The sequence below is a fragment of the Tauraco erythrolophus genome, chromosome W, assembly GCF_009769465.1.
Source record: "Tauraco erythrolophus isolate bTauEry1 chromosome W, bTauEry1.pri, whole genome shotgun sequence".
Lineage (NCBI taxonomy): Eukaryota > Metazoa > Chordata > Aves > Musophagiformes > Musophagidae > Tauraco > Tauraco erythrolophus.
The window spans coordinates 4689029-4701999 of record NC_141497.1 but is presented as its reverse complement, the minus strand read 5'-3'; the positions used below and the strand labels follow the sequence as shown (position 1 = coordinate 4701999).

The 12971-nt window shown below is 45.2% G+C and overlaps 1 protein-coding gene across 6 annotated transcripts in view; it reads left to right on the top strand.

The window, feature by feature from the left end:
* Positions 1-9489, top strand: part of LOC147526181 (E3 SUMO-protein ligase PIAS2-like) — a 63623-nt gene extending 54134 nt beyond the window's left edge. For 2 of the 6 annotated variants that reach the window (XR_015222960.1, XR_015222959.1), the window contains exons 12-15: positions 5318-5457; positions 7263-7300; positions 8129-8188; positions 9004-9034. Coding sequence is in view for 3 of the 6 variants with exons in the window: in XM_086630234.1 (XP_086486360.1) it covers positions 5318-5457; positions 7263-7300; positions 9001-9186 (364 nt within the window). In the remaining 3 variants the exon portion in view is untranslated. Of the gene's footprint in view, positions 1-5317; positions 5458-7262; positions 8189-9000 lie in introns of all 6 variants that reach the window. The other 4 variants (XR_015222958.1, XM_086630233.1, XM_086630234.1 and 1 more) reach the window with 4 other exon arrangements.
* Positions 9490-12971: the final 3482 nt, after the last annotated feature.

Below are 12971 nucleotides of genomic sequence, written 5' to 3'. Positions count from 1 at the left end.
AGGAGTCCTTCTGCAAGAGACTCTGTTTCTTATTTTTATAAGAAAAAATAGCTACAAATATATCTCTTAATGAAGTTTCAGAAGGCACCAAGACTTCCTTCCATGCTCCTGTGTTTGTCCAAGATGGCTACCTGCAACCATAATTGTAGAAGGACTGAATTTTCTTGTTGATCTGTGACCAATGTATTTTCCTTACTGTTTGGGTATGGAAATGGTATGTTTTCATTCTTCAAATCCAAGTCAAAGCTAGGCTTTTGGGGAATAGCTTATTTCTTGTAAACAATGTTACCTGAATGCTAGTTTTGGCAAAACTGTGGGGTATCTTCCTGTAGGCAGAAGCAATGTAGGCTGAAGTATAAGAGGTTCTTGAGAAGGGAGAGTCTGAAATCCAAGCTTCTGAAATCAGAAGTAGTATAAATGCACCAATGCAGCAGTTTGAGGAGGAAGATGTGAGTGGATAACACTCATGGCTGGTGGGCTGGAGAGAGCGATGTGGAGCAGCTGGGAGTGGGTCTCTGTCTGTTTCCCCCTGACTTGGAGTTTATGAAAAATTTTATGCATGTGGCTGGTGCCTGAAAGCCTGTGGTGTTGTCTGTAACAGTGCCGTGAAGTTGTCACGTTTTGAGGTCAAAAGACCAGTCTATCAGCTCCCAAGTCAGGCGAGACCCTTGAGTCCGACTCCCCCTGCCCTCTCTTGGCAGCTCAGTGAGTTGGAGGGTGATTCGTCTGACTTATCGTGGGATCCGTCACTAATAGACAAACAGGAGGTAATTTGGCCAGTATACCAGCTCCCAAGTTAGGCGAGACCCTTGGGTCCGACTCCCCCTGCCTTCCCTTGGCAGCTCAGTAGGTCGGAGGGTGATTCACCCACTTATTAAGGGATCGTCACTAGTAGTACTATGGGCCCACTCCTTATAATAATTCAAAAGTTTCCGGAAACATGCATATATATTTTATTTGTGACAGAATACAGGTTCGAGGATAGCCGGTGATAGTGACTGACTACAAAAACAACTTTAATTGAAATACTGCAGTGATAATATAAAACGATTACTGATCAGTGATAATACTAAATAGCTAGCAAGATGTTAGTAAGTAATTAAGTAAGTGCACATAACACAGAGTTCTTACCCAATAGGCGTCCCTATGGGGGGGAGAAGAGAGGTTCAGCCCGTCGACTGATCCCAGACGTTCCGATGGGGGGGCTTCTCCCTAACATCCCCTTTGTTTGCTGCTATTTTATACTTTTTTCATATCTTTTAGGTGGAGCTCGAGTGACTCTAGTCATACATAACTTTTATTAGGATTGGTGTAAATTTCTCTCGTGAGGGGTGTTCACAAATTAGGATTGGTGTAAATTGCTTGTTTGAGGGGTGTTCGCAGCTCGGAGGTGGGTGGAGGTGTGACTTAGTAGCTGAAGGACACAATTTCGCCATCACTGCTGAGGCAGCGGTTGTGATTCACTTCCCTCAATGGCATTTTTATGGTTATCTTTACCAGGCGCCTCTCATCCCTGATAACAGGGATGAGCCGTGATACCTCCGTACCACTCTACTCCCCATTTCAAGGGTATTCATAGAATCATAGAATCATAGAATGGTTAGGGCTGGAAGGGACCTTCAAAGGTCATCTAGTCCAACCCCCCTGCAAGGAACAGGGATATCTCCAACTAGATCAGGTTGCTCAGGGCCTTGTCCAACCTGGCCTTGAACGTCTCCAGGGATGGAGCATCCACCACCTCTCTGGGCAACCTGTTCCAGTGTTCTACCACTCTCATAGTAAAAAATTTTTTCCTAATATCCAACCTGAACCTACCTCCCTCTATTTTAAAACCATTACCCCTTGTCCTATCATAACTGGCCCTCCTGAACAGCCTCTCCCCATCTTTCCTGTAGGCCCCCTTGAGGTACTGGAAGACCGCTATAAGGTCACCCCGGAGCCTCCTCTTCTCCAGGCTGAACAGCCCCAACTCTTTCAGCCTGTCCTCATAGGAAAGGTGCTCCAGCCCTCTTATCATCTTCGTGGCCCTCCTCTGGACCCTCTCCAACTGGTCCATGTCCTTCTTATGTTGGGGACTCCAGAACTGGACGCAGTACTCCAAGTGAGGTCTCACGAGGGCAGAGTAGAGGGGGAGAATCACCTCCCTCGACCTGCTGGCCACGCTCCTCTTGATGCAGCCCAGGACGCGGTTGGCCTTCTGGGCTGCAAGAGCACATTGCCGGCTCATATTGAGCTTCTCGTCCACCAGTACTCCCAAGTCCTTCTCCTCAGGGCTGCTCTCGATCCAATCACCACCCAGTCTGTATTTATGCCTGGGATTGCCACGACCCAGATGTAGGACCTTGCATTTGGCCTGGTTAAACTTCATGAGGTTGACACGGGCCCACCTCTCCAGCCTGTCAAGGTCCCTCTGGATGGCATCCCTCCCTTCCAGCGTGTCGACGGCACCACACAGCTTGGTGTCATCGGCGAACTTGCTGAGGGTGCACTCCATGCCACTGTCCACGTCACCGACAAAGATGTTGAAGAGGGCCGGGCCCAACACGGACCCCTGAGGGACGCCACTCGTGACCGGTCTCCACTTGGACATTGAGCCGTTGACCACTACTCTCTGAGTGCGGCCATTGAGCCAATTCCTTATCCACCGAGTGGTCCATCCATCAAACCCATGACTCTCTAATTTAGAGAGAAGAATGTCGTGCGGGACAGTGTCAAAAGCTTTGCACAAGTCCAGGTAGATGACATCCATTGGTCGACCCTTGTCCACCGATGCTGTCACCCCATCGTAAAAGGCCACCAAGTTGGTCAGGCACGATCTGCCTTTGGTGAAGCCATGTTGGCTGTCACCCACCACCTCCTTGCTCTCCATGTGCCTTAGCATGGTTCCCAGGAGAATCTGCTCCATGACCTTGCCAGGCACAGAGGTGAGGCTGACCGGTCTGTAGTTGCCCGGGTCCTCCTTGTTCCCCTTTTTAAAAATGGGGGTTATGTTCCCTCTCTTCCAGTCATCGGGGACCTCGCCAGACCGCCACGACTTCTCGAATACAATAGCCAGTGGCTTGGCAACTTCATCCGCCAGTTCCTTCAGGACCCGCGGATGGATCTCATCAGGTCCCATGGACTTGTGCACCTTCAAGTTCCTCAGATGTTCTCGAACCTGGTCTTCAAGTACAGTGGGCGGTGGTTCATCCTCACAGTCCCTGCTAGTTCTTTCCACAGCTTGGGTGGTAAGACAAGAGGCTTTACCATTGAAGACTGAGGCAAAAAATTCATTGAGTACCTCAGCCTTCTCTATGTCCCGGGTAACCAGAGCACCAGTATCCTTCCGGAGGGGGCCTACATTCTCTTTGGACTTCCTTTTGTCCCCTACATACCTATAGAAGCATTTCTTGTTGCTTTTTATATCCCTTGCCAAATTCAATTCCTTCAGGGCTTTAGCCTTCCTCACTTGATCCCTGGTCACTCTTACAGCTTCTCTGTATTCCTCCCAGGCTATCTGTCTCCGCTTCCACCCTCTGTAGGCTAACCTCTTCATTTTCAGTTGGTCCAGGAGCTCCTTGCTCATCCACGCCGGCCTCCTGGTCTTTTTGCCCGACTTGTTCTTCGTCGGGATGCACCTCTGCTGAGCTTGGAGAAGGTGCTCCTTGAATGTGGACCAACTTTCCTGGGCCCCTTGTCCCTCCAGGGCCACCTCCCACGGCACTTTGCCCATCAGGTGCTTCAAGAGGCCGAAGTCCGCCTTCTTGAAGTCTAGGGTACAGAGCTTGCTGAATGGTTTCCTTGCTGCCCCATGGATCTTGAACTCCACTGTGTCGTGGTCACTGCAGCCAAGGCTATCCTTAAGTTTCACATCGCCCACCAGTCCCTCCCTGTTGGTGAGCACAAGGTCAAGCATGGCACCCCTCCTTGTCGGCTCCTCTATCATCTGCAGGAGGAAGTTGTCATCCACGCATTCCAGGAACCTCCTGGACTGCCCGTGCCCTGCCGTATTGTCTCTCCAACAGATGTCAGGGTGGTTGAAGTCCCCCATGAGGACCAGGGCTTGTGACCGCGAGGCTGCTCCTATCTGGCTATAAAGCGCCTCATCTGCTCTGTCCTCCTGGCCAGGTGGCCTGTAACAGACTCCTACCGTAACGTCCCCTATCCATCTCCGTCCTCTAATCTTGACCCATAAGCTCTCTGTCAGCTCCTCCTCCGACCCCAGGTGAAGCTCCACGCACTCCAGCCGGTTGCTGACGTAGAGAGCAACACCCCCTCCTCGTCTCCCCTTCCTGTCCTTTCTAAAAAGCTTATACCCCTCCATGTTGACACTCCAGTCATAGGAGTCGTCCCACCACGTCTCCGTGATGCCAATAAGGTCGTAGCCCTGCTCATGTACACGCATCTCTAGTTCATCCTGTTTATTTCCCATGCTGCGTGCGTTGGTGTACATACACTTTAGCTGGGCTCCCGACAAAGCCGACTCGCTGGCTGGAGTGACAGGGGTTCTCTTGGGTGGCAGCATAAGTTCATTTGAACTTATTTGAACTTATTGCGTGGGCCTTGTTCGTTGCTTCTTGTCCCCGATAACAGGGCTGAGCCATGATACCTTCGTATCACTCTACTCCCCATTTCAAGGATATTGAGGCCTTGTTTGTTCCTGAGAGCAGCAGCTGTGCTTCATGTCAGAGCTGCTCTAATATTAGCTGAATTCTGGGGAACAATATTCTCCCATTCCCCTCCAATTTCAGTCATTTTCCCACAGAAGTAATCGGGCAGAAGGTGGGGATGCAGAAGGGTTTTAACTGGTTGCATGCTCCTGGAGAACTGAACTTAACTTGGACTCAGGCTGTGAGTGAAGATGGGTTTGATGTTTAACTCCCACACGTGTAATCTATGCTACAGGGGCTGAATAATGGTCAGTCATGCCCTTGGCGTGACAGGTTAGCACCGAGGAATAGTTATGTGGAAAAACTTGAAATGAGTGCTCTCTTCCTGGCTCTGGCTATCTGCACATCTCTCCCAGGGTACTCCACAGATACAGATATCCATTTCTGTATCTGAATGGTAGAGTGTTATAAATGACTCCAGCACTGTACTTTGTTTTAATGCCAACTTGCTCTTATGTCACAGCTGCTGTTGAGAGCCAAGATACAGTCATGTTATTTTGAAGACTTTTATGAAAGAGGAAATTAGAGTGGAATACTGTGTAGTGAGTAGCCATGCTATAGTTATGTTGTTACATATTGACCTTGTGAACGAGAGTGCACGGCAGTGCATAATTTCTTTTCTGTAACTAACAGCCCGGTTGTTTGTAATTTCCCATGCTATTTAACAGGGTTCTCATGTATCAGCCATCTACTGTCAGAGCGCCCAGCGTGACAACGGTCAATGCTGCTGCTATTCCTTCTTCATTAACAGACTACCCAGTACCATTCCATCATCCATCAATATCCAATATTTCATCAGACTTGTCAGGTAGGTGGTGGATACTTTTAACCTATATTCTGACAGCCTTATTAATTTGCGGGGCGGGTAAAAATTGGAGAGTTGATCAACTTTTTTTTTTTTTAACGGAACAAGACTATATGCAGTATTGCACTGATGTGATGTCTAGACAAGTCCAGTACAGGCTGTCTTTCCAGTTTCAGATTGCACTTTGCAAGAGTGATGTGAAAAACATTGTTTCTGGAGTACAAATTGGTACTTTGGAATGGCAGCCAGAAATACTCCTTGCTATATTCAGTTAGACTTTGTGTAAACATTCAGTTGTTACTTTTTGTAGATGCAAGGGAGAGTAGCTGCTTATTTAAGTTATTGAGGTGTGATGGCATTGACCAATCCCAACTCTAGATGTAGAGATACTCTGCTAGCTGATTCTAGTGGTGCTCTGTCTAAACTTTATGAAAAAAGTTGAGGTGAGCTACAATATGTAAGCTGACCTCTATTGACTTTCTTTACCTAGACATACCCTAAATGCCTATGATGTATTCTTCAACACTGCTGCTAAATATCAGACAAAAGGTGGGGATACTGATTGTTTTCTATCCTGGCTCCTTGAAAAGAACACTCTATATAGGACTCTGGGGGTTCTTTTTGCTGGCTATAATGAACCCAGAGCCCAGGAAATGGTGACTTGTGGTGACAGGTGTCACATTGGCCTTCTGTACTTCCCTCTTCCCGCTTCATTGCCTGTCTCCATTTCTCCCCTGCAACATCTCTGGGTTTTTTCCTCTTCTTTCAGCACCAGTTTGGCAATGGGATGGATATCATTCCCCTTGTTTCTCTGTCCATTTTGATTCCCTTACTGTTCCTTCCCTCCACTTCTCCTTTGTTAAGAAATTGATTGTTTTCCCAAATTGGATAGGAGAGTAAGCTGAGAGAACAGAAGTCTAGAACTGTTTTGTCCATCTCTATCAACTGAAGTTCTAGAAATGTGCAAGAACAAAAGAAGTTGTCAATTCTGTAAAAGCAGCTGAGCTTAAATCTCCTTCAAAATTTTCCTCTAATGGAGAAGAGGAGAGATGCCACTGGCCAGAACAGATTTGGAGGTGAGGGGGGAGGGAGGGAGGAAGCTTACCATTTCTTTCTGTTGACATAGCAAACACAAGGCCAATATTTAGAAACAAAACAAAAAAGGCTGTAATTTCTCATTGGTTTCATAATTTTAAATATCTTGCCTAAATGCTTACATGCTAATGATGTGTAAGACGGATGCTAGTTGTCATTACTCTTAGAAGGATATACCTTGAACTACTTGTAGTTTCCTCTTCTTCATTCCTTTTATTTGTCTAGACACAAAATGGGGATGATATTAGAAATGTTTCCTTATTGGCTGCCTGTGGGTGGAGGAAGAGACCTGCTGCTTGTTTTTGGACTTGTGCATGTTGTGACTTTACTTCATTCCAGCATCTTTAATGTGATGACACTCTTAATGTCCCAGTTTGGCCAAGTCAGGTACAATATGCAGTGAAACTTGCATTATGAACCAACAGCTCCAAATGGCAACCTCCATCTAAGCAACCACATTGAACCACCCTGCAATATCCAGTGAATAATACATCATTATGTCATTCTCATTCTTAAAAAGAGCTACTTGTACTAGATAACTCGTTTTTGCTGCTGCCTGAAGTAGTTGTTGAGAGTGGTGTCACAGTGGTATATTCCATTTAGAAACTGTGTAACAATTGCAAAATCTGTTCTATGACCACAAAAAAGTTCCTTAAAGTTGTGTATGAATAAAAGGCGCACGCATCAATTTATTATCCTTCTTTTCTTTCTAGGTCTGGATTTTCTTTCACTAATCCCAGTTGATTCACAGGTATGTTTCTCAACTGCTATGGGGTTAATTTCCAAGTCTGATTTTTGTGACATACTGCTCGGGTAACTATCAGGATGCTGTCATCATCCATACCATGTTTGCAGTCCACTTGCTTAGACCTAACCACAGACCAGGAAAATCCATTTTTCCAACAAGAGGTGGTAATGAAGATGCATTAAGGATTCAGTTTAGCCTCACTATGATAAATCCAGGCATGGAAACTTGCTCTTTATTGATAGCTTGCCTTTCTAAAGTGGATACTTGCACAGCACTAATTTGAATACACCCATCATGTACTTCACACTCGTAGTTCGTACTGTGTATCTGTAGGCCAGATTAAGCTCTGTAAATATACTCCACTGATTGCTGTTTCTGTTGGTTTTGATATTAGTAGGAGATTAAGTTTTAAAGAAAAAATCTTCATTAATTTAATGGGTACATGACTGAACACTTTTATAATAAATCCCTCCATGTAACGCCTAAACCCCATTGGCTTTGGATTATATGGAAATTTTGTAGGTCAAAAGTAACTAGACAGTGCTTTTCCTTCCCTGGAAACTTAAACTTTATGCAGTTAGGGAGAATGATTCTTACTGTAACTAGATTCTTACACAGACAGACTACAGCCTTGAAATGTGAGGGAATATTGGCTCCCTAACGAAGACAAGAGGATCTGAAGTAGACCCTCTGTTTCACCTCTGTCACTAGAAGGCGACAGTAATAGGAATCTGCTGTAGAGTTGACTTTCTGGTGCCTTAAAAACAAAGGATGAACTTCCTCCTTTTCTTTTCACTTACTGCACCTTGCAATACTCTGCCTGACCTTGAGATCTGAACTGCCAAAAGTGGGAATAACAGAAGCTTGTTCATGTGGGAGACTTGGAAGCAGGTATGCTGCTATGAAGTGTCCCCTTTAGACAGTTCAGACAGTTCAGGCTCAGCTCCAAACACATGCCCAAGATTGGAATCCACAGGGTAAGAGAAAGTAAGGCGTGTTGAACAACGTGTGTTCATGGAGGTGTCTTATATTACCCTCTTTGGCAGCTGGCGACCTTGTTCTGTTTCTAAATGCTTAGAATGTTCAGCTCTGGCTTGAGAAGGCTTGTCTTCCACTTCAGGAAATTGAAATCAACTTAGTAATTTTTCTTAATTAGACTTGATCAGGGCTCATTTATCACTGCTAAAATGTTTAGAGACCTGCATGTATCATTGCAGGTATATACTATGAAAATGTTGATTAGTATAGCTCCTGCCATTTGAGGGGATGAAATTATTCTAACCTCCATCAAAGTAGCAAAAAGCATTCTACTACCTTTTGTGATGAAAGGAGCCTGAAATAGGCAGTCGTGCCCAGTAGCTATAGGCAGTGAACATTCTCCAAATGCTAAGGGTTGTGGGTGTTTTTTTTGTGATCATTATGTGGTCATGATAGTGTTCCTTAATGCACTAGTAAATGCTCAAGCTAACTAGTTAGTAAGGATAAAAAAAAAAAGGGGGGAGGGAGGATGAGGGAGAAGGGCTTGTGGCTACCACCTCTGCTTGGCTTACTTGCTGGTTTGCAGAACTCTGGTTCTTGCTTTGCATGTGTTAATGAGGTTCTCCTAGTAATGTGTTTGATGCTTGTTGTAGGGAAGATGTATCTTCAGAGCATACGTTTCCCTTGTGCAGTTAGTCTCTTCATTCTTCGTTGTTTGTTTCAAGCAGTACTGTCCTCCTATGTTTTTGGATAGTCTCACTTCAACCTTAACAAGCAGCACGCCTGGAAGCATCATCACATCAACCAGTCACCAGGAGAGTAGCACGCACGTTAGCTCCTCTAGCAGGAGCGACACAGGAGTGATAACCAGCAGCGGAGGCAGCGTTCCCGATATCATCTCACTGGACTGAAACAAGGGGCAGCATGGGACTCCAGGAGAAATAGCACAGAGCCACTGCTTGTATCTCTAGAACTTCAGCATCTCAAAAGTTATTCTGATATTTATTGAAAGGATTTGCCTTCTGGAAAATGGAGTAAATTCATCTACACTAAGAACAGAAATGAGAGTTTGTGGGTTTTTTTCCTTGCTCGTTAAACAGTTGATATAGAAAAGGCCCCTTCAGAACAGGTTTTTATGCTTTTGGCTTGTTCTAGGAAAACTAATTTTTGTTGCTGGGTGGATTCCACAAATGTTTTTTTAATTTTGTTGTAAAACACAGCAATAATGTAAAAAAAACAGGCTGCTAGAAACCACTAGCCACTATACTTTTGATAAGATATTTGTATAATGCTTCCACCCCACAGTGGCCTTTCTTGTGTTCTTCTCGGGCTAATGGCCAAACCATATAAGAAGGAACTATAAGTTTTCTGTGTGGTGTCGTGGCCCACCCATCCTCATTATGTGGTCCTTCTAGATCTGTAATGAGTTTACGGTCATCTTTTGTATACTCTGGCTTACCTTCTAAAGATACGCATCCGTCGGGGATTAATGCCCCTTCTACCTGTATCTCTTTTCTAGCAGCCTGTTTTGCCTCTCTATCCACCAGTTCATTTCCTCTTTCCAATTCTGTGCTCACCTTCTGGTGTGCCCTGATGTGCATAATTGCCACTCTTTCAGGAAGTTGTACTGCATTAAAAGTTTTAAAATCTCTTCTGCATGCTTGATAGCTTTTCCTTGGGAATTTAGCAGTCCCCTCTCTTTCCATAATGCTCCGTGGGCGTGTACAACTCCAAAGGCATTTTTAGAATCAGTCCAAATATTCACAGCTTTTCCTTGAGCTCTTTCTAGAGCTCGAGTCACGGCTATGATTTCGGCTTTCTGTGCCGAGGTGTCAGCTGGGAATGGTCCCGATTCTATTACCTTTTCAGAAGTGGTGACGGCGTATCCCGAATGTCGCTTTCCACTCATAACATAAATGCTTCCATCTGTGAACCAGTGTTCTACCTCCTTCAAGGGGGCATCTTTGAAGTCAGCGCAGCTGGAGTGCATAGCCTCAATTGTTTCGAGACAGTCATGATTCACTCGTTCTCCAGTGTTCCCACTGAGAAATGAAGCTGGGTTAACAATGTTAGTAGTTATAATTTCAACATCATCCTGTTCGACCATGATGGCTCGATACCTCAGGAACCTCTGCGGGGAGAGCCAATGTCCCCCTTTTGCTTCGAGGACCGCAGACACTGTGTGGGACACGAAAACAGTCATTTTCTGGCCTAAGGTAAACTTCCAGGCCTCTTGAATATTCAGGATGACTGCTGCCACCGCTCTCAGGCAACTGGGCAATCCTTTTGCAGCGGCATCCAGTTGTTTGGAAAAGCACGCCACAGCTTGTCTGTATGGTCCCAGGTCCTGTGCCAGTATCCCTAATGCTATTCCCTGCTTCTCATGGGAAAATAAGAAAAATGGTTTACTCACATCAGGGAGTCCCAATGCTGGCGCTGACATCAGGGCCTTTTTCAGCTGGTGGAATGCCCGGTTCGACTCTGTATCCCACTGGAGGTACTTTTGGCTGGATGTTACTAAAGAATACAGCGGTTTAACAAGCAAGCCACAGTTGTATATCCAGAGCCGACATCACCCCGTCATTCCCAAGAAAGTTTGTAGTTCTTTCACAATCTGTGGTTGGGGGGGTCTGGCATATGGCTTCTTTCCGGGCCAGGAAACGCTGACCGGCACTAATTTCATACCCAAGGTATGTAACTTGTTGTAACGTCACTTGTGCCTTTTTCTGAGACACCTGGTACGCCTGGAGCCCAAGAAAATTTAGTAAACTTACAGTCCAGATAACGCAGGATTCTCTGGTCTTGGTCACGATAAGGTCCAGGGTTTTGCTAGTTGGTTCCCGAAGATCGTAGGGCTGTTCTTAAAACCTTGTGGCAACACCGTCCAGGTGAGCTGGGTCTTTCAACCACTCTTGGGATTTTCCCATTCAAAAGCAAAGATTTTCTGACTGGCTTCATGGAGAGGGAGGCAAAAGAAGGCATCTTTTAAATCTAAAACTGCAAACCAAGTCAAATCAGGAGTCAGGGTGGTTAACAGGGTATATGGATTAGCAACCACGAGGTATTGATCTTCCGTTATTTTGTTAATGGCTCTCAGATCTTGAACTATCCTATAGGTGCCATCTGGTTTTCGAACCGGGAGGATAGGAGTATTAAACTCTGATTCACATTCTCTTAATAAACCGAACTCTAGGAATCGTTCTATGATTGGATGAATCCCTTCCCTATCTTTCTTTTTTAGTGGGTATTGGAAAAGGATGACGGAGAGAATTAAAGGAGAAACGGGAAACCCGTGGGTTGAGATAAGAACAATTTAATACAGATGATTTAATACACAGTGTAGATGCTCACCACCCCCTCTTATCCGAATCTCGTCTCGTCCCAAAGCTGCAATCCCAGACGAACATGAGGACCTGAAATAGAGAGGGGCAGAGAGAGAGAGAGAGTACTCCGAGAGTGGGAGTACTGGAAGAGAGAGGGGAAAAAAGGCAATAGAGCAAAAGCGCAGCAAGCGCAAAAGAGCAAAAGCGCAAAAAGCCCTTCTTTCTGGCTGTCCCTCACCTTTACACTGGGCATGACGCTGCATGATATGGAATACTAATTGGCCAGTTTGGCCCTCAATCTTAAGTTCCACCACAAATCACAAGGGGAATCGTGGCCCCCTTGTCCTGGCTATGCTCCCCCCTTATCCCGCTGTGCTTCTGCACTCCTGCCAGAACACGGCACCCTGAAAAGTCCTTGGAGTTTCATGTCCAACTACAAAAATCAGCTTGCTATCAACATTCTTCTCAGAGCGAGCCTCTGAGTAAAACCAAAACACGGAGCTCTTCTAGCTGCTAAAAAGAAGAGCTAACTCTCTCCCAGCTGAAACCAGGATAATGGGTAAGACATCCTAGAAAATAATCCTGCACTAGAGAAAGTAATTCCTATTTTATCTCCTTACAGCTACCATAGAAAGCACACACCTCACTTGATCATCTGGTGAGGGGTGAAAGTTTCAGAGAGGGCCACCAAGGACTTTATCATCTAAATTTGAGTTTAAAGGATTTTTTTCTATCTCCTCTTGAAGTTATCAAACCAGAAATTCAACTATAGCTCAATTGTGCATAGGTTGGAGTTTTTGGTGGTGGGGAGGTGTCCTAATTCTAACACGACAACACAGAGATGGTGTGATGCAGGCTTTGCATAGATAGTTTGTCCCCTCCTCAGCCCAAAGAAGTCATAGCTTAGCATTGTGTTGCATTTGTGAAAAACATTAAATTAGGAAAAAAACCCAAAACCAATCCCATTTACTGAGGCATCCCCTACATCCCCAGGTAAGGGGGAAGTGAGGAACAAGAGACATACAACACAAGTCATGGCTATTTCACAAAGCTTTATTATCTTCAATGAAGTTTATTACAGGCCTCAGTGAAAATATTAAAAATTCACCAATGCATACACTTCTGCACCTCTATTCAGGTAGTTGTTGTTCTAGAGTGGTTAAGTGCCTTTTTTATTAAAAAAGTTAACCTTGTGGCAACACCGTCCAGGTGAGCTGGGTCTTTCAACCACTCTTGGGATTTTCCCATTCAAAAGCAAAGATTTTCTGACTGGCTTCATGGAGAGGGAGGCAAAAGAAGGCATCTTTTAAATCTAAAACTGCAAACCAAGTCAAATCAGGAGTTAGGGTGGTTAATAGTGTATATGGATTAGC